The sequence below is a fragment of the Hyperolius riggenbachi genome, chromosome 12, assembly GCF_040937935.1.
Source record: "Hyperolius riggenbachi isolate aHypRig1 chromosome 12, aHypRig1.pri, whole genome shotgun sequence".
Taxonomy (NCBI): domain Eukaryota; kingdom Metazoa; phylum Chordata; class Amphibia; order Anura; family Hyperoliidae; genus Hyperolius; species Hyperolius riggenbachi.
The window spans coordinates 225,438,772-225,464,678 of record NC_090657.1 but is presented as its reverse complement, the minus strand read 5'-3'; the positions used below and the strand labels follow the sequence as shown (position 1 = coordinate 225,464,678).

The window sequence follows — 25,907 nt, the reverse complement described above, 5'->3', positions numbered from 1 at the left end:
GGGAAATGGCGGGTGTAGTGGATGGAGGCAGAGCGTGGGAACTGGCGGGTGTGGTGGATGGAGGCAGAGCGTGGGAAATGGCGGGTGTGGTGGATGGAGGCAGAGCGTGGGAAATGGCGGGTGTGGTGGATGGAGGCAGAGCGTGGGAAATGGTGGATGGAGGCAGAGCGTGGGAAATGGCGGGTGTGGTGGATGGAGGCAGAGCGTGGGAAATGGCGGGTGTGGTGGATGGAGGCAGAGCGTGGGAAATGGTGGATGGAGGCAGAGCGTGGGAAATGGCGGGTGTGGTGGATGGAGGCAGAGCGTGGGAAATGGTGGATGGAGGCAGAGCGTGGGAAATGGCGGGTGTGGTGGATGGAGGCAGCGAGTGAAGGTGTCATATTGTCACATCTGTCTCCACACACAGGAGATCAGCCTGAGGAAGAAAGGATTGGAGTGTCTCGTTTCCATACTGAAATGTATGGTTGAATGGAGCAAAGATCTTTACGTCAACCCCAACCTGCAATCTAACCTCGGTAAGCATGTGTGGTCTTGTGTACAATCTTATATGGTAATTGGCAGCCAGGTGCATGTTGGCTACAACCTCTCTGTGGAATGAAGAGCATTATTCTAAAACTTGACATATTTGCCATTTATATACAGTGCATCCGGAAAGTATTCACATCAGTGTATCCACATTTTATACTGTTACAGCCTTTTCCCAAAATGGGTTGAATTCATTTTTTTCTCAGAATTGTACACACAACACCCCACAATCACAACGTGAAAAAAAATTACTTGAGGTTTTTGCAAATTTATTCAAAATAAAAAAACGGAGAAATCCCATGTACATTATTATTCACAGCCTTTGCTATTGAGCTCAAGTGCAACCCGATTCCCCTGATCATCCTTCAGATGTTTCTGCAGCTTAATTGGAGTCCACCTGTGGTAAATTCAGTTGATTGGACATTATTTGGAAAGGCACACACCTGTCTATATAAGGTCCCACAGTTGACCGCTCATATCAGAGCACAAACCAAGCATAAAGCCAAAGGAATTGTCTGTAGACCTCCGAGACAAGATTGTCTCCATGCACAAATCTGAGGAAGATTACAGAAATATTTCTGCTGCTTTGAATGTCCCAATAAGCACAGTGGTCTCCATCATCCAGAAGTGGAAGAAGTTCAAAACCACCAGGACTTTTCATAGAGTTGGCCATCCATCTAAACTGAGTGATCGGGGGAGAAGGGCCTTAGAGAGGTGACCACGAACCTGATGGTCACTGTCCAAGCTCCAGAGGTCCTCTGTGGAGAGAGAACCTTAAAGGGGAACTTCAGCCTAAACAAACATACTGTCATTAAGTTACATTAGTTATGTTAATTAGAATAGATAGGTAATATAATCTCTTACCCACCTCGTTTTAAAAGAACAGGCAAATGTTTGTGATTCATGGGGGCTGCCATCTTTTTGGTTGAAAGAAGGTGACAGGGAGCAGGAGACACAGTTCCAACTGTCCTGTGTCCTGATCACTCCTCCCAGCTCAATTGGTTGAAAGAGGCCCTGGTGGTTTATAAAAGCACTTAAAATCAGTATAAAATCGACAAAATATTTTGAGGTGGCTTACCTCAAAGAACCAAAAATCCTTGATGAAAACGAGATTTTATTAGTAGCACAGGCAACGCGTTTCACGGGTCTGAGCCCGCTTCCTCAGGCCAAATAACAGTGCCTACATAGTAGAGAGAGACTCCTTAATATATTGACATCTTAAGGTATTATACATAAACAATTCTTAGAAAAGAAACATTAGTATTTTTCACCTTAGTAAACTTATTTGTAGACCGCAGGTTCTACTGGTTGTATAGAACGTGTGGTGTAGTATATGTATGTATGTATGTATGTATGTATGTATGTATATATATATATATATATATATATATATATATATATATATATATATATATATATATATATATATATATATATATATATATATATATATATATATATATATATATATATATATATATATATATATATATACAGATGCATATACACCCACGTACATATCTATACACATGTGTACATATGATAGATATATACGTGGGTATACATATATAGATATGTACGTGGGTGTATATGCATCTGTATATATATACTACACCACACGTTCTATACAACCAGTAGAACCTGCGGTCTACAAATAAGTTTACTAAGGTGAAAAATACTAATGTTTCTTTTCTAAGAATTGTTTATGTATAATACCTTAAGATGTCAGTATATTAAGGAGTCTCTCTCTACTATGTAGGCACTGTTATTTGGCCTGAGGAAGCGGGCTCAGACCCGTGAAACGCGTTGCCTGTGCTACTAATAAAATCTCTTGTTTTCATCAAGGATTTTTGGTTCTTTGAGGTAAGCCACCTCAAAATATTTTGTCGATTTTATACTGATTTTAAGTGCTTTTATAAACCACCAGGGCGCCTCTTTCAACCAATTGTGCATCCCATACCCCCATACCTTATGGTCTGAGGGGTCGAGACAGAATACACGTGGGTAACCACGGTAGAAATCTGCCTCCCTTCTTTTTCCAAGGAGAGCGACCGCTTCCAGATCCCTAGGGGTCACCCCGAGTGGAGTCGGGTTCATTGTCTCCACCTGCTTCCTGTGGTCGGTTGCCCCATTGCAACCCACCTTTGTGAGTAGTCTTGATTCCATCCTTTATATCCAATTTTCCTTTGACGTATTACACTATTGGGCTCCCGTCTTTGTCTCCTGTGTTTTTTTCCCCTAGAGGGTGCACAGACACCCACACCCAACCACGTACTCCTCCCAGCTGCACGTGCTAGGCTTCAAATGTCAAATTCAAAATGTAAAAAAAAAAGAAATTTGCACCAAAACAGCAGAACGAGAACAACATCAGAAATCCCATCATGCTTTGCACAGCATTAGGGGGAAAATGCCCGGGCAGTTTTTTTTCTGTGCAGCTAAAAATGAGGCTTGTATAATAGAAAAAAGTTCTGATGCTGCGAAACAGTTAAAGAAACACCAAGCCTTTTCAGTGCTGCTGAGTCAATTTTTAGTCTGGAGGTTCACTTTAAAGAAGGACAAACATCTCTACAGCAAGCCACCAATCAAGCCTGTATGTTAGAGTGGCCAGATGGAAGCCACTCCTTAGTAGGGATGATCACCAATATGCAAATTGTTCAGAGGTTATGCAAATGTATTCAAATTCTTATGCAAATATATGCAGCTAGAAATGGACCAATCAATTTAAACCTGGGTTTAAATTGATTGGTCCGTTTTCAAAATGCATACATTTGCATAAAAATTTGCATAATTTGGGAAAAATTTGAATCTCATTGGTCATCCCTACTCCTTAGTAAAAGTCACATGGCAGCCTGGCTGGAGTTTGCAAAAAGGCACCTGAACGACTGAGAAACAAATTCCCTGGTCTGATGAGACAAAGATTGAACTATTTGGTGTAAATACCGAGCATCGCTTTTGCATGAAACCAGGCACCGCTCATCACCAGGCCAATACCATCCCTACAGTGAAGCATGGGGGTGGCAGCATCATGCTGTGGGGATGTTTTTTAAGTGGCAGGAACTGGGAGACTAGTCTGGATAAAGGGAAAGATGAAGAAGATTAAAATCTGCTCCAGAGTGCTCTCAAACTCAATACTTGGGCAAACGGTTCATCTTTCAGCAGGACCCTAAGCACAAAGCCAAGATATTGAAGGAGTGGCTTTAGGACAACTCGGTAAATATCCTTGAGTGGCCTAGCCAGAGCCCAGACTTGAATCCCATTGAACATCTCTGGAGAGATCTTTAAAATGACCATGTACCAATGCTTCCCATCCAACCTTATGGAGCTTGAGAGGTGCTGCAAAGAGGAATGGGTGAAACTGGCCAAGAATAGGTGTGTCAAGCTTGTGGCATCATATTCAAAATGACTTGAGTCCTGTAATTGTTGCCAAAGGTGCATCAACAAACTATTGAGCAAAGGCTGTGAATACATATTTACATATTCTTTCTCAGATTTTTTATTTTTAATAAAATTGCCAAAAAATCTCAAGAAAACGTTTTCACTTTGTCATTATGGGGTGTTGTGTGTAAAATTCTGAGGAACAAATTAATGTAATCCATGTTGGAATAAGGCTGTAACATAAGATGAGGGAAACATGCGCTGTGAATACTTTCTGGATGCCTGTAGATCCCTCCGGCAGTATGTCCCCCTGGACCCCACACCACCTCTGCTGGCCGTTACTCTCTACATATGTCCGAGCTGGGACACCCGATGCCTCTCTGGTTATTGTCGTCTTTTCTGTTCTGTAGGTCAGGAGAGGTCATGTGACCCGGAAAGTGGTGAAATGAAAACCCCGGAGATACTGGGGAGAAGAAGCAGTGTGGGCTCCGTGGATTCATCCGCTTCCTCGTGGATCGGGGGCAGCAGTGTGCAGAGCTTTGTTCCTGATGACCCTGAACAGTATGAGGTCATTAAACAGCAGAAGGAGGTCATTGAACACGGCATTGAACTGTGAGTACTTATCATCTGCTGTGGCTATTCTCACTGGGGACCCGTCTGGGGAGAGAGTTAAATGCCAGCTGGTGAGGATCGCCTTATGCAGATTTCTCCCTGGTGTTCGATGGATGTAAACTTGTCCAGGGCGAGAACGACCGTCTCAGGCGTAAATCTAGCGTGTGTATGGGAGTCCCCGTAATTTGGCATGCTGGTTCTTCACCCACGTCGGATGCCCAAGGGAGTGCTTTGTTCCTCCACTTGCCCTCCCACTGGGTGCCGCTTAGTTGTGCAGTGCATGTAATCACAGGTCAATTCTTTTCCTCCCCCACAGGTTTAATAAGAAGCCAAAACGAGGGATTCAGTACTTGCAGGAGCAAGGCATGCTGGGAGTGACACCACAAGACATTGCGCAATTTCTGCACCAAGAGGACCGGTTAGATTTTGTAAGTCAATTCCTGGGTTTAAATCCTCGTTGCAGTTCCATGTGGCCTGCTAATCATAGCCTCCCTGGCGGTATGGTCGAGCCTGACTCGTCTAGGGAAAAATAGGGGAAAATGACATGCACAAGTCAAGTTGGCCCAGCAGTTCTAAGGCAGAGTTCTGGGGGTTTTCTTCGCCTGCAATTTTCGCATTAAAATTTACATTTGTATGTAAATTTTGGCATGCTCTGGAAACCTGCATATGAAAATTTGCACATGGATGCAAATTTTAATGTGAAAAACTGCACAATTTCTGCCAAAAAACTGAAGAGTGCGGAAATTGTGGCCTGGCAGAAAGGGAAAATTAAATGTATTTTTTGAGATGTTTGTGTTTTGAAACCTTTATTATACTCAGTGTATACTAGACCCTTGCTTGACACATTTTGGTAACAAGCCAAAATTTTATGAAAATTAATTGAACAACTTTTTACACAGAAATCCAGCATAAATTGAGCACCAGTGAGTTTAGGAAATCTGGCTTCATACCATTTGAGCAGCCCCTTCGATGGCAGTTAGTGATTGCTGCTTCCAGTTTGCTGATTAGTACTGCTTTTTATCTATAGGGGGAATATTATCCTGTGGCTCTATTACATTATCAAGTGTTCCATTACATTAGTGTTCTTTTCAGTGATTGGCTGTCCCCATGCTGCACTCCCGCCCCAGAGGTGTGATCAGATCCTGTATACCTCATGCTGGGTCCCGCCCCAGACGTGTAATTAGATCCTGTATTCCCCATGCTTGGTCCATCCCCAGAGGTATGATAGTATTCTATCCTCATGCTGGACCCCGCCCCAGAGGTGTGATCGTATCTGGAAAAAAAAGATCCAGTCACAAATGTTTATATTATTTCCAACCATGTCTTATGTCCCCACCTACTCCTGCTATCCAAGCCCTGCTGGTGGCCCCGCTCTTCAGATTGAGCAGCTTGTAGAGACATGATGCCTAATATCCTTCTAGTATGTTACAGAGCACAGGTCTCCTATCTAAGCAATGTTGTAGAATTGACTGTTTCATGTCTTCCGTGGCTTATCTCATGTGGGACCGTTTTTCTGCAGACAGTGATCGGAGAGTTCCTGGGGGAAAACACTCGCCATAACAGGGAGGTCATGTATGCCTATGTGGACCAGCTAGATTTCCATGACAAGAACTTAATTTCAGCGCTGCGCCTCTTCCTGGACGGCTTCAGATTACCTGGGGAGGCCCAGAAGATCGACCGGCTAATGGAGAAGTTTGCTGCAAGATACCTGGAGTGTAACCAGGGGTAACGGCTCTCTCATCCCCTCTATCAACTATCTCCCTCTCTCCCCCCCCCCCCACTCCCTCCATCAGATCTCCCGCCCACCCCCTGTCCTGCTCGTCCTCCCCATCCTCTTACCACTCTTCTCTTTCCTGCCCCCATTTCCCCTTCTCTCGCTCACCCCCTCCCACCGATCTCCCGCCCACCCCCTGTCCAGCTTCTCCTCCCCACCATCTTACCCCTCTCCTCTCTAACTGCCCTCATTTCCCCTTCTCCCCCCCATCATCTTCTGTCTCAGATTACTATAGTTTATAAAATCCCATCTCTTCCAGACAGACTTTGTTTGCCAGCGCAGACACGGCGTACATCATGGCGTACTCCATCATCATGCTGACCACAGACCTCCACAATCCTCAGGTATGTATCGGCCAGATATCTTCCATAGATGGCATCCTCAGCTGTCCAGTCTCACGCCTCTTTCTCCATTACTGCCTTTATAAAGGTAAAGAATAAAATGACAAAGGAACAATATATAAAGATGAACTGCGGCATTAATGACAGCAAGGATCTCCCAGAGGAATATCTGTCCGCCATCTATGATGAGATCGAAGGAAAGAAGATTGCCATGAGGGAGACGAAGGAGCACACCATTGCCAACAAGTCTACCAAACCAAGTTAGTGCTTCTATTCTATTGCGTTTTACATTGACAATTTGTTACGCTGACTTCTATCCATGGAACACACTAGAGAGCTTATATCTGTGCCTAATGTCCTAGCCAATACTGACGTTACTCGTCACTTCAGCCTAGTGCTCAAAGTCCCAGCCAATCCCACCGCTACTGGCCACTCAGCCAAGTGCTTAAAGTATAAACCTATACCGCCTCTACTGGCCACTTCAGCCTAGTGCCTAAATTATAGACCTAGAAACGGCTACTGGCCACTCCAGCCAAGTGCCTAAACTATAAACCAATACTACGGCTACTGGCCACTCCAACCTAGTGCCTAAACTATAAATCTATACCATGGCTACTGGCCACTTCAGCCTAGTGCCTAAATTATAGACCTAGAAACGGCTACTGGCCACTCCAGCCAAGTGCCTAAACTATAAACCAATACTACGGCTACTGGCCACTCCAACCTAGTGCCTAAACTATAAATCTATACCATGGCTACTGGCCACTTAAGCCAAGTGCCTAAATTATAAACCTATATCGCCACTACTGGCTGCTCCAGCCAAGTGCCTAAATTATAGACCTATACACAGCTACTGGCCACTCCAGCCAAGTGCCTAAAGTATAAACCTATATCGCCACTACTGGCTGCTCCAGCCAAGTGCCTAAATTATAGACCTATACACAGCTACTGGCCACTCCAGCCAAGTGCCTAAAGTATAAACCTGTACCACCGCTACTGGCCGCTCCAGCCAAGTGCCTAAAGCCCCAACCAATACTACAGCTACTGGCTTAATCTAAGCCTGGCTTGATCTTACTACCTGTATCCAACTTCATATAATACAATAGACTGGCAATTACTCAATTTCCACATACTTCATTCATGCAGACACAAAGCCAACATTTCGGGGCACAGAGGCCCCCTCTTTAGGGTAAATAAGTCATGTCACTGACTGTCCTCAAAGGAACTCGCAGTCTAATCCTACAATAGCTATAGTCTAATGGCCTACCATATTATTATTATTTTGTATTTATATAGCACTGACATCTTCTGCAGCACATTAGAGTACATAGTCATTTCACTGACTCGATCAGTCTAATCACTACTGTAGTCTAATACCATATAATTATGCATTTACAGTATAGCGCACTGAGTAACGACCCTATCACAGTCTAAGGCCAGTTTCTGGGGGAACCATTGAGCCTTTCTTTATGTTATTGAGAGATACCGTAGCCTTTAATGGATTTACTGAAGTAATCGTGTAGCATTCTGTACTTGCAGGCAGAAGTTAGGGTAATAGTGTTATGCGCTATGTGAGCTCGGTAATGTCACCACTGTTTAAAGAATCAACCCTGGAGTTCCAAAAAAGATCAGTAGACTTTATCTGAGGTGTTATGGGCATCTGCTTTCCATTACCATCCCCATATTTGTTGACTTCTGTTCATTATCCTTTCATGTCCGTTCTATTATGTACTGCCCTTACTCAAACCTCATTCGTTCTATACAGCCCCACCCCATAATTTGTTCTATCATGGTTCACTTCTGCACCGTTCATGCCCTGTTTCCATATAGTTCTGTACAGCCTTCATTCCCCTTCCGTGACATTGGAGCTCCTGTTCAGTTGTTTGTGTTCCTCTTGGGCGGAGCTTGCTGCAGGTCGGTTTACATGTTCCTCTTGGGCAGGGCTTGCTCTCAGCTCTATTTCTTTCTGTATAGATGTAGCCAGTGAGAAGGAGCGACGCCTCTTATATAACATGGAAATGGAACAGATGGCCAAGACTGCTAAAGCTCTCATGGAAGCCATCTGCCAGGAGAAAGCGCCATTCACCAGTGCTACACACCTAGAGCACGTCAGACCCATGTTTAAAGTAAGTGTGAAGCAGATTGGTCTGCGGTTTGCTGAATGGCTAAAGATTGACACCATACTTAGTCTTGTTCTTCTCTGCAGCTGGTCTGGACCCCTCTCCTGGCTGCCTTCAGCATTGGTCTGCAGGACTGTGATGATAATGAAGTTGCTAATCTATGCTTGGAGGGGATCCGCTGTGCTGTTCGGATATCGTGTATATTTGGGATGCAGGTAAGTGTTGTTCTTGTAGGGGTCAGGTGCTTTGCTGCTGAAGCCATGGCCCTGCCCTATATGAGAGCTCTTATCTCAGGACGCCTAGCCTCAGTGGAAGCAGTTGGGGCTGGTCGGCAATGCTAGGAGGACTTCTCAGGTTCTCCTTCACTAGTGACCTGCTGTACGGAACATATTTCACATCCATTCTGTATCTTGTACTTTTTCTTCATGTATTCCTCATAAACTGCCATGGTGGTAGATGTCTAAGGCTGAGAGCTCGGATGCAGAAGAATGTTCCTCTCTAGGCAATACTCCGACATTGGACTCCACAGGTTTATTTGTAGAAGATGGAAAATGAGCTTCTGGTTGGCTGCTCAGGGCAATTTTGCAGCTTCTGTTTCTTGTTACTGAAGTAGGATTGATATTGTAGTATTTTGTCCCTCTGTGGGGTCTATAAGAGACAAGATGCCTTCAGCAGCTGAGCTCAGCTGGTAACCGGCCACTAACCAGCTGTGTCCTCTCACCCTCCCTTCTCCAGCTGGAGCGAGACGCTTATGTCCAGGCCCTCGCCCGCTTCTCCCTGCTGACCGCCAGTTCCAGCATCACTGAGATGAAGCAGAAGAACATAGACACCATCAAGACTCTGATAACTGTCGCTCACACTGATGGCAACTACCTAGGCAGTTCCTGGCATGAGGTATGTGGGAGGTGGAGTCTGAACGTCGACTCCACCCAGAACTGAGGCTGTTGGAGGGGGATAGCGTATTCTGGTCATATGTTGCTGCTCCGTGACCTTTTCATATATGCATTACTGCTCCATGACCATTTCATATGCACTGTACTCACCACCCTCTCCTTCCATATCTCTCTCCCCTCCCTATATCTCCCCCCTCTATCTCTCTACCTTCCCTATTTCTCTCCCCTCCAAATTTCTCTCTTCCCCCCCCCCCCCCCTCCTCCCTCTCTCTATCCCCCACCCTCCACCTTTGCCATTGACCTCCTCCTTTGCCTGTTTTTGATACTTTGGTTCCAGTGAAATTAAAGAGACTCCGTAACAAAAATTTCATCTGGTTTTCTTCCATCCTACAAGTTCCAAAATCTATTCTAATGTGCTCTGGCTTACTGCAGCACGTTCTACTATCACCATCTCTGTAATAAATCAACGTATCTCTCTCTTGTCAGACTTGTCAGCCTGTGTCTGGAAGGCTGCCAAGTTCTTCAGTGTTGTGGTTCTGTGATGCATCTCCCCCCTCCAGGCCCCTCTCTGCACACTGCCTGTGTGTTATTTAGATTAGTGCAGCTTCTCTCTGCTCTATTATCTTTTACAAGCTGGATAAATCCTCCTCTGAGCTGGCTGGGCTTTCACATACTGAGGAATTACATACAGGCAGAGCTGTCTGCACTCTGCAGGAAGGAAACAGCCTGACACTTCAGTGGAAGATAGCTGCAGGGGAAAAGAAACACACAAATGATCTCTTGAGATTAAAAAGGAAGGCTGTATACAGCCTGCTTGTGTATGGATGTATTTTCTATGTGTGGACATACTGTACATCAACCTACTTCCTGTTTTGGTGGCCATTTTGTTTGTTTATAAACAAACTTTTTAAAACTGTTTTTAACCACTTTTTAATGCGGCGGGGGAGCAGCGAAATTGTGACAGAGGGTAATAGGAGATGTCCCCTAACGCACTGGTATGTTTACTTTTGTGCGATTTTAACAATACATATTCTCTTTAATGACATAAGGGGGGGGGGGGGGGGGGGGGCTTAGATGCTTTCCTTGCGTTGAAAGACATACATAGCTAGAATTACTAGGTAATGCCCGGTGGTGTTGATCCAAGGATTTTATCTGATTGCCAGTATGGAAGGTATTTTTTTCCCTTTTAGGGCTAATTGGACCATGCCTTGTAAGGTTGTTGTTTTTTTTTTTGTCTTAATCTGGATCAACAGGGATATGTGAGGGAGCAGGCTGGTGTTGTACTTTATTTTCTGGATGAACTTGATGGACTATGTCTTTTTTTCAACCCAAATAACTATGTAAATAGTACTGTCCTTGGACAAGATCCCTGACATGTATGTGGAGGAAACTGTATCCTTTGTGTATGCTGCAGATTCTGAAGTGTATCAGCCAATTGGAACTGGCTCAGCTGATAGGCACAGGTGTGAAGACGCGCTACATCTCTGGAAGTGGCCGGGAGCGGGAGGGTGTCATAAAGAGCTACACATCTGGAGGAGAAGAGTTCATGGGTATTGGGCTAGGTGAGTGTGGAATTGGTTGCTGAGGTTTGGAGAGGAGCAGAGGGGCTTCCATGCTTACTCACATTGTCTCCTAGGTACACTGGTCAGCGGGTGGGGTGGACAGGAAGCAGATGGCCAGCTTTCATGAGTCAGTGGGAGAAACCAGCTCGCAGAGTGTGGTGGTGGCTGTGGACAGGTGAGTCATATGAGACAGGCGAGATTCTAACTCCTTGTCTCCTCCATCCATCCGAGATTCCAACTCCTCCTCTGCTCTGCCCATCCATCCGAGCTTTCAACTCCTTTCCTCCTCCATCCTAGCTTCCAACTCCTTCTCTGCCCATCCATCCGAGATTTCAGCTCCTTATCTCCTCTGTCCATCTATCTAATGCTAGGTACACACCATACAATTTTCTGTTAGATTTTCTCTTAGATTTACCTGCCAGATAGCTTTTTTTCCATGTTGTAGGTAAATCTAACAGAAGAATCTAACAGAAAATTGTATGGTGTGTACCTAGCATTAGATTTCAGCTCCTCCTTTCCTCCATCCTCCGAGATTTCAGCTCCTCTCCTCCTCCATCCGAGATTCCAACTCTTTCTTTCCATCCATCCATTCCAACTCCTCTCCTTTGTCTATCCTTCCAAGATTCCAACGCCTTCTCTCCATCTGAGATTCCAACGCCTTCTCTCCTCTGTCCATCCATCCAAAATTACAACTCCCCCTCTCCTTATGTCCGTCTATCCGGGATTACAATTACCCCTGTTCCCTACCCCTTCTCCCCCCTTGGTGATAGATACTTCAGTAGGCGGACAATGTAAGGTGTCGTCTTATTGTTTGTGTTTCTTACCAGGATATTTACTGGATCCACACGGCTGGACGGCAAGGCTATCGGTAAGTCTTCTGTAACAGGCAAGACAATAGGTTGTTATTCCTCCAGAGTCTGCGCACACCTCACACATAGGTAACTCATGCTGTGTTCTCACGCAGTGGACTTTGTGCGCTGGTTGTGTGCCGTGTCCATGGATGAGCTGGCCTCCATTCATCATCCTCGCATGTTCAGCCTGCAGAAGATTGTGGAGATCTCCTACTACAACATGGACCGCATTCGGCTGCAGTGGTCCCGCATCTGGCAAGTTATCGGAGACCATTTCAATAAGGTAATCCGACAAATATTGCAGCAAGCTTACAGAGGGAACAGCAGAGCCAAATCCTATTCCACCCTTGCAACCCATTGCTCAAACACTCCCCTTCCCTCCCCCCACACTGCTCAAACACACCCCTTCCCTCCCCCCACACTGCTCAAATACCACACCCTGACCCCCCCCCCCCCCCACTCTCTCTCTCTTTCTCGCTCGCTCGTCAAGCGTTTTTATACGATACAGCCATATAAACTGTAACCGGATGTATAAAATAAAAAACTAAGGCCTCCTACAAAAATAATGGGAGGAGTCCTACTATATTAAACGCCCAACCTTAAGTTCTTATAGCGAGTTTCTCAAGATACTGGTACAAAGAGTGAAAGGTCAGGACAACTATTTACTTTTAAAATAATTAATTTATTAAATTCACAAGTTGTCAGAAGAATTATAAATCAAATCATAGGAATCAAACAATAACCACCAAATCTTAATAACCACAAAGTACTTCTCTAGATAAGCTGATTATAAACTTCAGAGCAAAGTTGACCACCGATATTAACCAATAAAATCAATCCATCACAATAGCCTGTGCAACCATAAGTTGGCATACATATTATCTTACTTGGTCTGTAGTTGGTTACAGAATCAGGAACTAGTGATGGTTTCTTCAAGAGGGGTTTTATGATTGCTTTCTTTAGTTCTTCTGGGAAAAGTCCACTTTGCAAGGAGCACTGAGTGATTTTGTAAAGTGCTGGCCTGAACAGCGCTGGGCACTGCATTAAGGATCCAGTTGGGCCAGGATCCAGGTCGCAGGTAGTGGGGCGGAGACTTTGAATGAGAATTCCAAAATCTTCTTCACTCAGAGTGTCAAAGACTTGCCATGGTGGTACGGTAGTAGGCATATGCAAAGTCCAGTGGTCAATTGATGTTGTTGGTGTAATGCTGGCAAGGATGGTAGACACCTTGTTTGTGAAGAAGGCAGAGAATTCTTCACACCTTTCCCTGGAGTATGTGGTTGGGGCTTTTAGGCAGGAAGGATTGCAGAGTGATTCCACTGTGTGAAAGAGTTGAGCAGCTCTGTTGTTGGCTGTAGATATTTTATATATGCGAGATAAAGTCTGATTTTTTTTTTCTTGGTTATTGCTTGTTGGTATTGTCTGAGGTGTTGAACTAGGCTAGATTTGTGCTCCTCAGACCCTGATTTACGTCACTGTCATTCTAGTCTGCGCCCTTTCTTTTTTAGATCCATGATGGTTTTGTCAAACCAATTAGCTTTCTGCTTTTTGGTTGCTGATTTGGTGCGCCATAGGGCAATACTGTCAAGTGTTTCATATATCGTGTTGTTGTACTGGGTTACTAGAGAGTTTGGGTCCATTTGACTGTGGAGCAGATTTGTAAAATCCAGGTTGGCAGTTATCCTCTCCGGTGTTAATTTACTCAGGGGACGGGTTTTGATTGTTTCTTTAGGGTGCTGCTTGATAAGGTGATGTTCGATAGTAAACTGTATTATGTGATGGTCTGACCACACCACTGGGGTTAGTGTTATGTTACTAATGTCCATTCCGAGGTGGAACAGTAAGTCTAGCGTATGCACCCTCTGTGGGTAGCAGATTTTACAACTTGTGTCGATCTAGCTAGTCTAAAAACCTCAATATATAAAAGCAAGTTTAAATCTTACTGGGCTGTAAACTCTTAATTTATAAAAATAATCTGATTTTAAAACAAAGGAAAAGATATGAAATTATGACCTGATCTGTAAATGAAGCTTTTATATCAACCAATCTCTATCTCCCTATCAAGTTAGAAGCTTTGAAAAAAAAAATACATTAATTAAAAATGTTAGAGAAAAATGAACCCAAATCAAACACGGATATTCCTAGTTGCAATTCCAGGAAGGTCACATGTTCAGGGTATTCTATACTAGGTATATAATCACTTAAAATCCAAGCCCCTAACTTAGTTGGCTTTGATATAATTAAAATTTTATAATGACCAATCATATGACTTCTTAGGTGGGAGTGGCCTCAAGGCTTGTAGGGCGTGAGAGTCTGGAATCCCTTCTTTCCGCTCAGAGGATGAGAGTGTATTTTTCCTTAGAGAGTGTCCAGTGCACTCATAATTTATACCCCTCTAACTAACTTCTAACTCAGCCCCCAGGTTAACTGGACCCAATCAAGAATTGAAAGGTGTGACTACAGGATTAAAATGAACTAGCCCATTTGAATATCAATTTCAATATAATTTTGATACCAACATTTTTTTTTTTTTTTTTTTTTCTGGATGTGTAGTTTTCCAGCAGAGGGCACTCTCGTCTTACATACCGTATATTATTCAAAAAAAGAAAAATAGAATAACCTATTGACCTGGTAATACCATGTTCAACACTGTTGACAATTCATTAGATTGGAACGATGGTCCATTTCTTTAGGGCCCGTTCACACTGCACGCGTTTCCAGCCACGTTTTGGAAACGCGTGCAGGTGGCCGACACGCACGACATCAGACATTGCATAGAGTGCAATGTCTGATGTTCACACTGCATGCGTTCCGGACCTGTGCGGTCCGGGAACGCATGCTGCACGCAGATTTTGCTAAAACGCGTGGCTGTCCCATTCACTTTTCAGTGATGGGATCAGCCACGCAACGCACACAAACGCGGATGGCCATGCGTTCGTACGCGTTGCGGTCCGCACGCGTTCCGCACGCATGGCCATCCGCATTTGTGATCTGAACGGGCTCTTAGTGAATAAAAATGGGCCTTATCATATACAACCAGATGAAACTGACCACTTCATAAGCCTTTTTAAACTTAGCTGGAATTTCCCCAAAGTTGGGCCATCTCATAAATTATGGTTCTTGGGTGTCTGGCCTAGGAGTTAAACATTAAAACTAAAACATAGATGCAAGCTCTGTAGAAGACATTGGAATCCTCTTCTACATTTGGTATTGAGTAAATTTTGTTAATATTATACATATAAAATATGAGAATGCTTATTACATTACTATATATGACATGCTATATATAATGACATACATATAGAATTTCATATAACCTTATTAGGGATTCTATATATCAGTCCACCTTCTAACTCCAAGCTATCTCTGGCCAGCTTGCTGCTCCTTGGCCTGTAAACAAAGACTCTGGGATTTCAATATTGTCCAAGGCAGAGTAAACTTTTAAAATTTACCTAAAGTTTAAGATTATTACTCCAGTAAACATTCTTCAGACGGGAAAATCTTTCTGATTCAAGAGTCTGTCACTAAACCATGTTCTCGGAATTTCACTACTCAGTTTTAAATGGACTACCGGTATACAGCTTTAAATCTTATAAAAAATATAAACTATCTATTTCTTGTAATCCATATGATAAATCAACCATGCATGGATATATAATATAAATCAGGATACACTTGCTAATATCTATAATAAGCCATACAATCCTATAAGGTTATATTTTTAAAGGGCATTAATTGTGCTTTTATTCAATCAATAAATCTTTATTAATTCTCTATCTGAAAAACACACACACACACCTCAAATCCCCCCCCCCCCTTCTCGGCTCGGTCTTCACGTCTTCTCGGCTCGGTCTTCTTCTCCTTCTTTCTTCTGCCAATCTTTCCAAGATTTCAATTCCTTCTCTCCTCCGTTTGTCCTTAGAAGATTCCGACTCCTCCCTTCCATCCATCTTTTTGCGATTCCAACTCAATCTCTCCTCCATCCATCCATCCTTCCTAGATTCCAACTCCTTTTTTCAGTCTGTTCTTACAAGACTCCAACGCCTTTTCTTTTCCATCCATCCTTCCGATATTATAATTTTATTCTCTCTTCCTCCATCCAAGATTCCAACTCTTTCTCACTTCCTCCATCCTTCCAAGATTACAACCCTTTCTCTTTTTTTGTGCATTCTTCCGAGATTCCAACTCGGAAGGTGCTGGGTCCTCTTGCCTGCTCTGTCCGCTTCCTGGCTGGCTCTGTCCTCCTTTCCGTCTCTGTCCGCCTCCCACCCACCATGGTCCTCCTGGCTCTTTCCACTTCCCGGCTCGACCCTCTTTCCGGCGTGGTCCTCTTCCTGGCTTGGTCCTCTGCTTGGCTTTATTCTATTTCCTGCTCTGTCCTGGCTCAGTCCTCTTCCCGGGTCCCATCCTGGTTCTGTGCTCTATCCCGGAACCATTGCGGCTCGGTCCTCTTCCTGGCTCCATCCCCAGCTTGGGCCTCTTCCCGACTCTATGCTCTTTCCAGCTGATTTGTCTGTACAGTGTGTGTTGGGATAAGGTGTGTTCATACAACAGCCGTGACACACACACAGCCTGACGTCCGGCTTGTTGTCCCTCCCCCCTCTCATGCTCTTTCCTTTCCCCACCATGTTTCACAGGTGGGCTGTAACCCCAATGAAGATGTGGCCATCTTTGCCATTGACTCGCTGCGTCAGTTATCCATGAAGTTTCTAGAAAAGGATGAACTGGCCAATTTCCGCTTCCAGAAAGATTTCTTGCGTCCATTTGAGCACATTATGAAGAAGAACAGGTGGGTGTGAGATATCTTCAGGCATTTTAATGTTGCTCTTTATTATAATGTCGTCACTTTCTTGTTTCACCTGCTGGTGGCACGGTTTCATTGTTCTATTACATGGAGGTCTGTTTGCCTGCCACATAGCGAGCGCTGTAAAAACAGCTCAGGAGATTTGGGCGCAGCCAGCACCACCATAGCCCGTAATAAGAATTACGGCTATAGCAGAGCTTAGTGAGCAATTTGGGTGCCGTCAAAAGACGGAGCCCAAATTAGCATAGAAACACTACTTAGGTCACCAGCAATAGCTAGCAGCTGAATTACATGTTTCTTCCACTATCCATGGTGGCCTGGAGGGGGAATAGTACTTAAAGTGGATCCAAGATAAACTTTTATTCATTGCATAATTGTGTTCCTTACATATAGTTTATAGGGCATTCCTCAAGTCAAATACTTTTTTTTTTTTTTTTTTTTTTTTTTTTTTTTATACTCCAATTCCCTATAAACTAAACAAGCCACACCCACAGCTTCTCCAAAACGCCAAGGCACTCAGACCCATGTAGCAAGGGCTTATGGGAGTTCAGTCTGGGCAGGAGGAGGAGGTTACTAGCCAGAGATTTCAGAGGGGAGGGGGAGTGAATTTCTCACAGGCTGAGGGGTGGAGATGCAGTTGCAGATTACCTGTGTAATGATGACAAACAACATGGCTGCCCTCATTGTATCACAAGAATACATCATCATAAACTGTTGAAGCTGTATGCAGCCAGATTTGCTGTGTAAACTATCTAAAGTTTAGATAAGATATATACAGTGGTTTGCAAAAGTATTCGGCCCCCTTGAACTTTTCCACATTTTCTTTAATTACTGCTACAAACCTGAATCATCATGGTCGGGGGGAGCATCTCTTCAGCAGGGACAGGGAAGCTGGTGAGAGTTGATGGGAAGATGGATGGAGCCAAATACAGGGCAATCTTGGAAGAAAACCTCTTGGAGTCTGCAAAAGACTTGAGACTAGGGCGGAGGTTCACCTTCCAGCAAGACAAAGGCCCTAAACATAAAGCCAGGGCAACAATGGAATGGTTTAAAACAAAACATATCTATGTGTTAGAATGGCCCAGTCAAAGTCCAGATCTAAATCCAATCGAGAATCTGTGGCAAGATCTGAAAACTGCTGTTCACAAACGCTGTCCATCTAATCTGACTGAGCTGGAGCTGTTTTGCAAAGAAGAATGGACATTATTACGCACACCCCACTTTGCAGTTATTTATTTGTAAAAATGTTTGGAATGATGTATGATTTTCGATCCACTTCTCACGTGTACACCACTTTGTATTGGTCTTTCATGTGGTAGTCCAATAAAATTGATGCATGTTTGTGGCAGTAATGTGACAAAATGTGGAAAACTCCAAGGGGGCCGAATACTTTTGCAAACCACTGTAGACAAGTTACTTGTTATAGTTAGTCACCTTGGATCCGCTTTAACGCTGCCGGGACTTGTGCATGAGCAGGGTGAGCCGTTTATCGGCTTTATCCTGCGCCCAAATCTCCCGGCGACTGATTCATAGGTATGCAGCACAAGGTGGCTCCCTGCAGCTCCTGCATTCTCCTTGTGTTTATAAAGGAAGATACAATTTCCTAGGTTGTTTCCATAGTGCTGTCTGTCTCTTTAACCTGCGCCTGTTGTGTAGATCCCCCACAATCCGGGATATGGTGATTCGCTGCATTGCCCAGATTGTCAATATGCAAGCCGCCAACATCCGCTCCGGGTGGAAGAATATCTTTGCCGTGTTTTACCAGGCGGCCTCGGATACGAACGGGAACATTGTGGAGCTGACGTTCCAGACTGTCGGCCATATTGTCAGTAAGTCACATGTATGTAATACGGCCCCTGCGTGCGTCGCGTGGATGCCGTGTCATTTGATTGTGCTTTCTCTCTACAGCGGACGTGTTCCATCATCACTTCCCGGCAGCCATAGACTCTTTCCAGGACGCGGTGAAATGTCTGTCGGAGTTTGCCTGCAATGTGGCCTTCCCAGACACCAGCATGGAGGCAATCCGTCTGATCCGCTACTGCGCCAAGTACGTCTCCGAGAAGCCTCAGGTGAGTGCTGGGGTCACGCGTGTACTGGATGGTGGGGGGGTTGATTGGACACGAGGGAAGGGAATGGTTACGAAACCATTGAGCCTCCGGTGGGTAGCGCATGATAACTTTTATTAAAGGATACCTTAGTCATGAACGAAATCGGAAATTGACTCCCTGTGTGTGTGGGGAGGGGGGAGGTGTGCATTGGTTTTTCGCACCTCCCGTGGCCTGGCGTCCATCTCCGTTCAGCTGTAGCCAGCCCAAATAACAGGCCCTGGTGGGCGGGGTCAACGCTGGTGCATTATGCCCGCGGCAGTACAGGCACACTCCAGCGGGAAGCCATAGCCGGTGTGCGCGACTACCAGCTACATGATTGGACATACTGCACATGCACGCGCAGTATGTCCAGGTCAGGTGTCCCCGCACGCTGGCTTCCTCTTCCCATAGGAGTGCGCAAGTACTTGATATGCAAGATCTACCATTTGCAGACGGTCTGTCTATGACCTCTGGGTTACCTCTTGTGTATAAACATTTGGTATGTGAGTAAAAAGGAAACCTAAAACTTAAATGAAACATCAGGCGTTTAAAAAAACAAACAAAAACGATCTACTTATCTAGGGCATCCTAGAGCCACTGGCAGCTTATGTGTCCCTCGCAGCATCTCCACTCCCAGACGGTCTCCCGGGGTCACTTCTGTTGCAGACACTGACCCAGCGAGGTTGGCAGCCTCTGCGCCGGCACGTGCACACGAGCACGTGGGAGTGTTCTGTGCAGATGCAGTACTTCGTGCCTGCGCAGAACTCTCCCATATACGTGAGGACGATCACGAGTGGCGTGCAGGCGCAGAAACAGTTGGCGGCTGCAACAGAGTGTACCCCGGGAGACCGGCTGGGAGCAGAGCTTCAGCAAGGGACGCATAAGCTGCCAGGGGCTGGAGGAAGCCCCAGGTAAGTAGATCTGCTTTTTAAACACCTGATGTTACCTTTAATTATAACACTTATGACTACTTGAGATTACCTTAAATAATGACCGCTCGATAATCTATATACACAATATTATGTCACTGCTGACGGCAGGCGTTCCTCCTGTTCCAGGCTCTGAGGGAGTACACGAGTGACGACATGAACGTGGCCCCCGGAGATCGGGTCTGGGTCCGCGGCTGGTTTCCCATCTTATTTGAACTGTCCTGCATCATCAATCGCTGTAAGCTAGATGTTCGGACCAGGTAAGTATTATTCAGGGGGTGTGCTGGGGCAAGGAGCTTGCTATCTAGTGATATTTTTAGGCACAATCATTGGTTCAGTTATGGCGGCTCAGCAGTCACTCCCTCCCCTCCACCATTTCCCTGCAGGGGCCTCACCGTCATGTTTGAGATTATGAAGAGTTACGGCCAGACCTTTGAGAATCACTGGTGGCACGACCTCTTCCGGATCATCTTCCGCATATTCGATAACATGAAGCTTCCGGAACAGCAGACGGAGGTGAGTGACCAGACTTGTGATCTGACCGCTCCATATATGCAGGCGTCACACGGCTCCGCACATGTAAGGCAGCACTGGACATGCAGGCGTCACACGGCACTGGACATGCAGAGGTCACACGGCTACATACTGTACATACAGAAGTCACACAGTACCATACATGCAGGCGTCACACGGCACTGGACATGCAGAGGTCACACGGCTACATACTGTACATACAGAAGTCACACAGTACCATACATGCAGAGGTCACACGGCTACATACTGTACATACAGAAGTCACACAGTACCATACATGCAGAGGTCACACGGCTACATACTGTACATACAGAAGTCACACCGTACCATACATGCAGGCGTCACACGGCTACATACTGTACATACTGAAGTCACACAGTACCATACATGCAGGCGTCACACGGCACTGGACATGCAGAGGTCACACGGCTACATACTGTACATACAGAAGTCACACAGTACCATACATGCAGGCGTCACACGGCTACATACTGTACATACAGAAGTCACACAGTACCATACATGCAGGCGTCACACGGCACTGGACATGCAGAGGTCACACGGCTACATACTGTACATACAGAAGTCACACAGTGCCATACATGCAGGCGTCGTGCAGCACTGGACATGCAGAGGTCACACGGCTACATACTGTACATACAGAAGTCACACAGTGCCATACATGCAGGCGTCACACGGCACTGGACATGCAGAGGTCACACGGCTACATACTGTACATACAGAAGTCACACAGTGCCATACATGCAGGCGTCACACGGCACTGGACATGCAGAGGTCACACGGCTACATACTGTACATACAGAAGTCACACAGTGCCATACATGCAGGCGTCGCGCAGCACCGCACATACAGGCGTCACACGGCTACATACTGTACATACAGAAGTCACACAGTGCCATACATGCAGGCGTCACACGGCACTGGACATGCAGGCGTCACACGGCTACATACTGTACATACAGAAGTCACACAGTGCCATATATGCAGGCGTCGTGCAGCACTGGACATGCAGAGGTCACACGGCTACATACTGTACATACAGAAGTCACACAGTGCCATACATGCAGGCGTCACACGGCACTGGACATGCAGAGGTCACACGGCTACATACTGTACATACAGAAGTCACACAGTGCCATACATGCAGGCGTCACACGGCACTGGACATGCAGAGGTCACACGGCTACATACTGTACATACAGAAGTCACACAGTGCCATACATGCAGGCGTCACACGGCACTGGACATGCAGAGGTCACACGGCTACATACTGTACATACAGAAGTCACACAGTACCATACATGCAGGCGTCACACGGCACTGGACATGCAGAGGTCACACGGCTACATACTGTACATACAGAAGTCACACAGTGCCATACATGCAGGCGTCGCGCAGCACCGCACATACAGGCGTCACACGGCTACATACTGTACATACAGAAGTCACACAGTGCCATACATGCAGGTGTCACACGGCACTGGACATGCAGAGGTTACACGGCTACATACTGTACATACAGAAGTCACACAGTGCCATACATGCAGGCGTCACGCGGCTCCGCACATGTAACCAGCACTGGACATGCAGGCGTCACACGGCACTGGACATGCAGAGGTCACACGGCTACATACTGTACATACAGAAGTCACACAGTGCCATACATGCAGGCGTCACACGGCACTGGACATGCAGAGGTCACACGGCTACATACTGTACATACAGAAGTCACACAGTGCCATACATGCAGGCGTCGCGCAGCACCGCACATACAGGCGTCACAATGTACATTTATACAGAACATTGTGCTATGTTGTGTGTTGCAGAAGTCAGAATGGATGACGACGACCTGTAACCACGCCCTGTACGCCATCTGTGACGTGTTCACACAATTCTATGAGGCCCTCAGTGGTGTTCTGCTCAGTGATATCTTCTCTCAGTTACACTGGTGTGTGAAGCAAGGTGCGTGTCTGCTGGGATTCCGTCTCCAGTTATAATAACCCTGTGCACTGAAAGCATGAGCTCCTCAGAAACCGGAATACTGATCATAATAAAAGCGATCAAGCATCTTGGTGTCCCTCCATGGAACTGGTCCTTTCTTTTCCTGCGCCATACAGAGGCTTTCAAGTGGTCTGCTGCAGGCTGTAGCTAGCACTACTACCTCTATGCCAGCACAGTCCAGATATTTAATGGTGTGAGAGGTACAATCTGTCACTTCCTGGAGATGGGCTCTGATTTATGGCCAAGGCTCTCTCTCTTTCTTAATTTCTTCAAAGTCATTGGGAATCAATTGAAAAAAAATCAGCCAGATACTACCCTAAGGAGAGGGAGGCTCTGGGTCCTATAGAGCAGATGTCAAACTCAAATATAAAGTGGGCCGAAATTGAACACTGGGACCTTGTCATGGGCCAACTTCTGGCCATTTTCTTCCCTTTTTTAAGTTCCCTGGTGTCTAATGGCTCCTCTTCCTCCCCTATACAGTTCCCTTGTGTCTAGTGATCCTCCTTCCCTCCCCTATACAGTTCCCTTGTGTCTAGTGATCCTCCTTCCCTCCCCTATACAGTTCCCTTGTGTCTAGTGATCCTCCTTCCCTCCCTATATAGTTCTCTTGTGTCTAGTGATCCTCCTTCCCTCCCCTATACAGTTCCCTTGTGTCTAGTGATCCTCCTTCCCTCCCTATATAGTTCTCTTGTGTATAGTGATCCTCCTTCCCTCCCCTATACAGTTCCCTTGTGTCTAGTGATCCTCCTTCCCTCCCTATATAGTTCTCTTGTGTCTAGTGATCCTCCTTCCCTCCCCTATACAGTCCCCTTGTGTCTAGTGATCCTCCTTCCCATCCCTATACAGTTCCCTTGTGTCTAGTGATCCTCCTTCCCTCCCCTATACAGTCCCCTTGTGTCTAGTGATTCTCCTTCCCATCCCTATACAGTTCCCTTGTGTCTAGTGATTCTCCTTCCCTCCCCTATACAGTTCCCTTGTCTAGTGATCCTCCTTCCCATCCCTATACAGTTCCCTTGTGTCTAGTGATCCTCCTTCCCTCCCCTATACAGTTCCCTTGTGTCTAGTGATCATCCTTCCCTCCCCTATACAGTCCCCTTGTGTCTAGTGATCCTCCTTCCCTCCCCTATACAGTTCCCTTGTAGACAGAAGTGGTCCTCCTTGAGTGATCCTCCTTGTGTTCCCTTGTGTCTAGTGATCCTCCTTGACTCCCCTATACAGTTCCCTTGTGTCTAGTGATCCTCCCTCCCCTATACAGTTCCCTTGTGTTTTGTGTCCCCCACCATCCCCAATACAATTCCCTAGTGTTTAGAGCTTTCCTCCTACCTCCCCATATGGCTTCCCTGGTGTTCTGGTGCTTAACCTCCAATATAGCTTCCCTGATGGTCTAGAGTGGGCCAAACATAATGCAAAGTGGGGAAACCACTTTGGGGCCAGATTTGGCCGTGGGCTGCAGCTTGACATGTATGCTATAGAGCCTTCCCGCTCCTCTCCTGGTCCCCGCTCCAGCGCTGGCTTCTCCGTAGCAGCATTTGACCAATTTGGTCAAATACTGCAGTCTCCGCTGCCGAAGGGAGGTTTCGGGAGTCTTCAGGAGCCAAAGTGCTCCCGAAGACGGACTGCTCCATACTGCACACGTGCGAGCGCCCTCTATTACGCACTCGCGTGTGTACAGTACAGAGCCGCCGGTCTTCGGGAGCCCAAGTACTTCTGAAGACTGCTGATGTCTCCAGCAGTGTTAGATTCAAATGAGGGAGCCAGCGCTTAATGGAGGAGACCAGGAGAGGACAGGAAGGCTCTGTAGGACCAGAGCCTTCCCTCTCCTTAGGTAAGTATCTGGCTGATTTTTTTTTTTTTTTAAATTGAGTCCCAAATGACTTTAAGGTAAAGAAGCAGGATTGCCTCAGCTTGTAGCTCTGGTTTTAGACCCTGAAGAGTTTTTGCTCGCGTGCTGACTGGAGTAGGTAGAGTAGAGACCACTTCTAAGGAGGAAACCACATTGGTGAACTGCCTGAGTACAAAAGATACTGCAGTCTCTCTGTTTTGGAAAGGTTAATCATACTCTGTTGCATATATTACTGTCAGTGTTCCAGCTTGAGATGGGATAGATGGTTGACTAAAATGGGACAAGGTATGGGTCACATCGAAAGAGGTACATGGGATGGATGGGCCACAAAGAATATAGGGCATGGGATGTGACATGTAAGGGCTGGACATAGAATAGGATGAGGACATGGGGTGGGATGCAGTACATGGAAGGGCTGGAGACATGGGATGGGTGAGACGTAGAATAGGGTGGAGGACATGGGGTGGGACTCAGTACATGGAGTGGGCGGGACATAAAATAGCAGGGCAGTTTCTAGGCCAAAATGCACCCTGGGCGAGGGGGGGGGGGGGGGGCACTGCGAGCCAGGTATACGTGCCCGCAGTATAGGTTAGCCAGGTCTAATTGCATTCATTAGAAGTAGCCAGCTATACAGGATCTTCTCAAAAAATTAGCATATTGTGATAAAGTTCATTATTTTCTGTAATGTACTGATAAACATTAGACTTTCATATCTTTTAGATTCAAATACATACAACTGAAGTAGTTCAAGCCTTTTATTGTTTTAATACTGATGATTTTGGCATACAGCTCATGAAAACCCAAAATTCCTATTTCAAAAATTTAGCATATTTCATCCGACCAATAAAAGAAAAGTGTTTTTAAATTAAAAAAAAAGTCAACCTTCAAATAATGATGTTCAGTTATGCACTCAATACTTGGTCGGGAATCCTTTTGCAGAAATGACTGCTTCAATGCGGCGTGGCATGGAGGCAATCAGCCTGTGGCACTGCTCAGGTGTTATGGAGGCCCAGGATGCTTCGATAGCGGCCTTAAGCTCATCCAGAGTGTTGGGTCTTGCGTCTCTCAACTTTCTCTTCACAATATCCCACAGATTCTCTATGGGGTTCAGGTCAGGAGAGTTGGCAGGCCAATTGAGCACAGTAATACCATGGTCAGTATATCAGAATAGTTGCCCCCAGCATAGATTTAGATGGGTAGGTGCCCCCCCAGTATAGGTTAGGTAGGTGCATCCAATATAGGTAGCCAGTATAGTTGCCACCAGTATAGGCTAGGTAGGTAGATGCCCCCAATACAGGTTAGATAAGTAGGTGCCCCCAGTATAGGTTAGATTAGGTGCCCCCAGTATATTAGGTAGCTCCCCCCAGTATAGGTTAGATTAGGTAGGTGCCCTCCCCGTGGCTGACTCCCCTCTCCATTACAGCGCCCCCACTCCTTCAGCGCTCAGGCGGCCGCACGGGTCGCACAGCCCTAGAAACGGGCATGTAGAATAGGGTGGAGGACATGGGGTGGGACTCAGTACATGGAAGGGCTGGAGACATGGGATGGGTGGGACATAGAATAGGATAAGGACATGGGGTGGGATGCAGTACATGGAGTGGGTGGGACATAGAATAGGGTAGAGGGCATGGGGTG

General features: G+C 45.9%; 1 protein-coding gene across 1 annotated transcript in view; it reads left to right on the top strand.

Annotated features, from left to right (window-relative positions):
• The window catches only part of ARFGEF2 (ADP ribosylation factor guanine nucleotide exchange factor 2), a 66,296-nt gene that overhangs the window by 32,049 nt on the left and 8,340 nt on the right, over positions 1 to 25,907 (top strand). Inside the window, exons 13-31 of the mRNA XM_068263163.1 lie at positions 407 to 515; positions 4,311 to 4,512; positions 4,829 to 4,940; positions 6,032 to 6,237; positions 6,546 to 6,630; positions 6,716 to 6,887; positions 8,602 to 8,753; positions 8,834 to 8,962; positions 9,483 to 9,641; positions 11,055 to 11,208; positions 11,290 to 11,377; positions 12,030 to 12,070; positions 12,167 to 12,336; positions 16,691 to 16,842; positions 18,514 to 18,686; positions 18,766 to 18,926; positions 20,003 to 20,133; positions 20,260 to 20,389; positions 22,255 to 22,390. Coding sequence (XP_068119264.1) covers positions 407 to 515; positions 4,311 to 4,512; positions 4,829 to 4,940; positions 6,032 to 6,237; positions 6,546 to 6,630; positions 6,716 to 6,887; positions 8,602 to 8,753; positions 8,834 to 8,962; positions 9,483 to 9,641; positions 11,055 to 11,208; positions 11,290 to 11,377; positions 12,030 to 12,070; positions 12,167 to 12,336; positions 16,691 to 16,842; positions 18,514 to 18,686; positions 18,766 to 18,926; positions 20,003 to 20,133; positions 20,260 to 20,389; positions 22,255 to 22,390 — 2,662 coding nt within the window. The remainder of the gene's footprint in view (positions 1 to 406; positions 516 to 4,310; positions 4,513 to 4,828; positions 4,941 to 6,031; positions 6,238 to 6,545; positions 6,631 to 6,715; positions 6,888 to 8,601; positions 8,754 to 8,833; positions 8,963 to 9,482; positions 9,642 to 11,054; positions 11,209 to 11,289; positions 11,378 to 12,029; positions 12,071 to 12,166; positions 12,337 to 16,690; positions 16,843 to 18,513; positions 18,687 to 18,765; positions 18,927 to 20,002; positions 20,134 to 20,259; positions 20,390 to 22,254; positions 22,391 to 25,907) is intronic.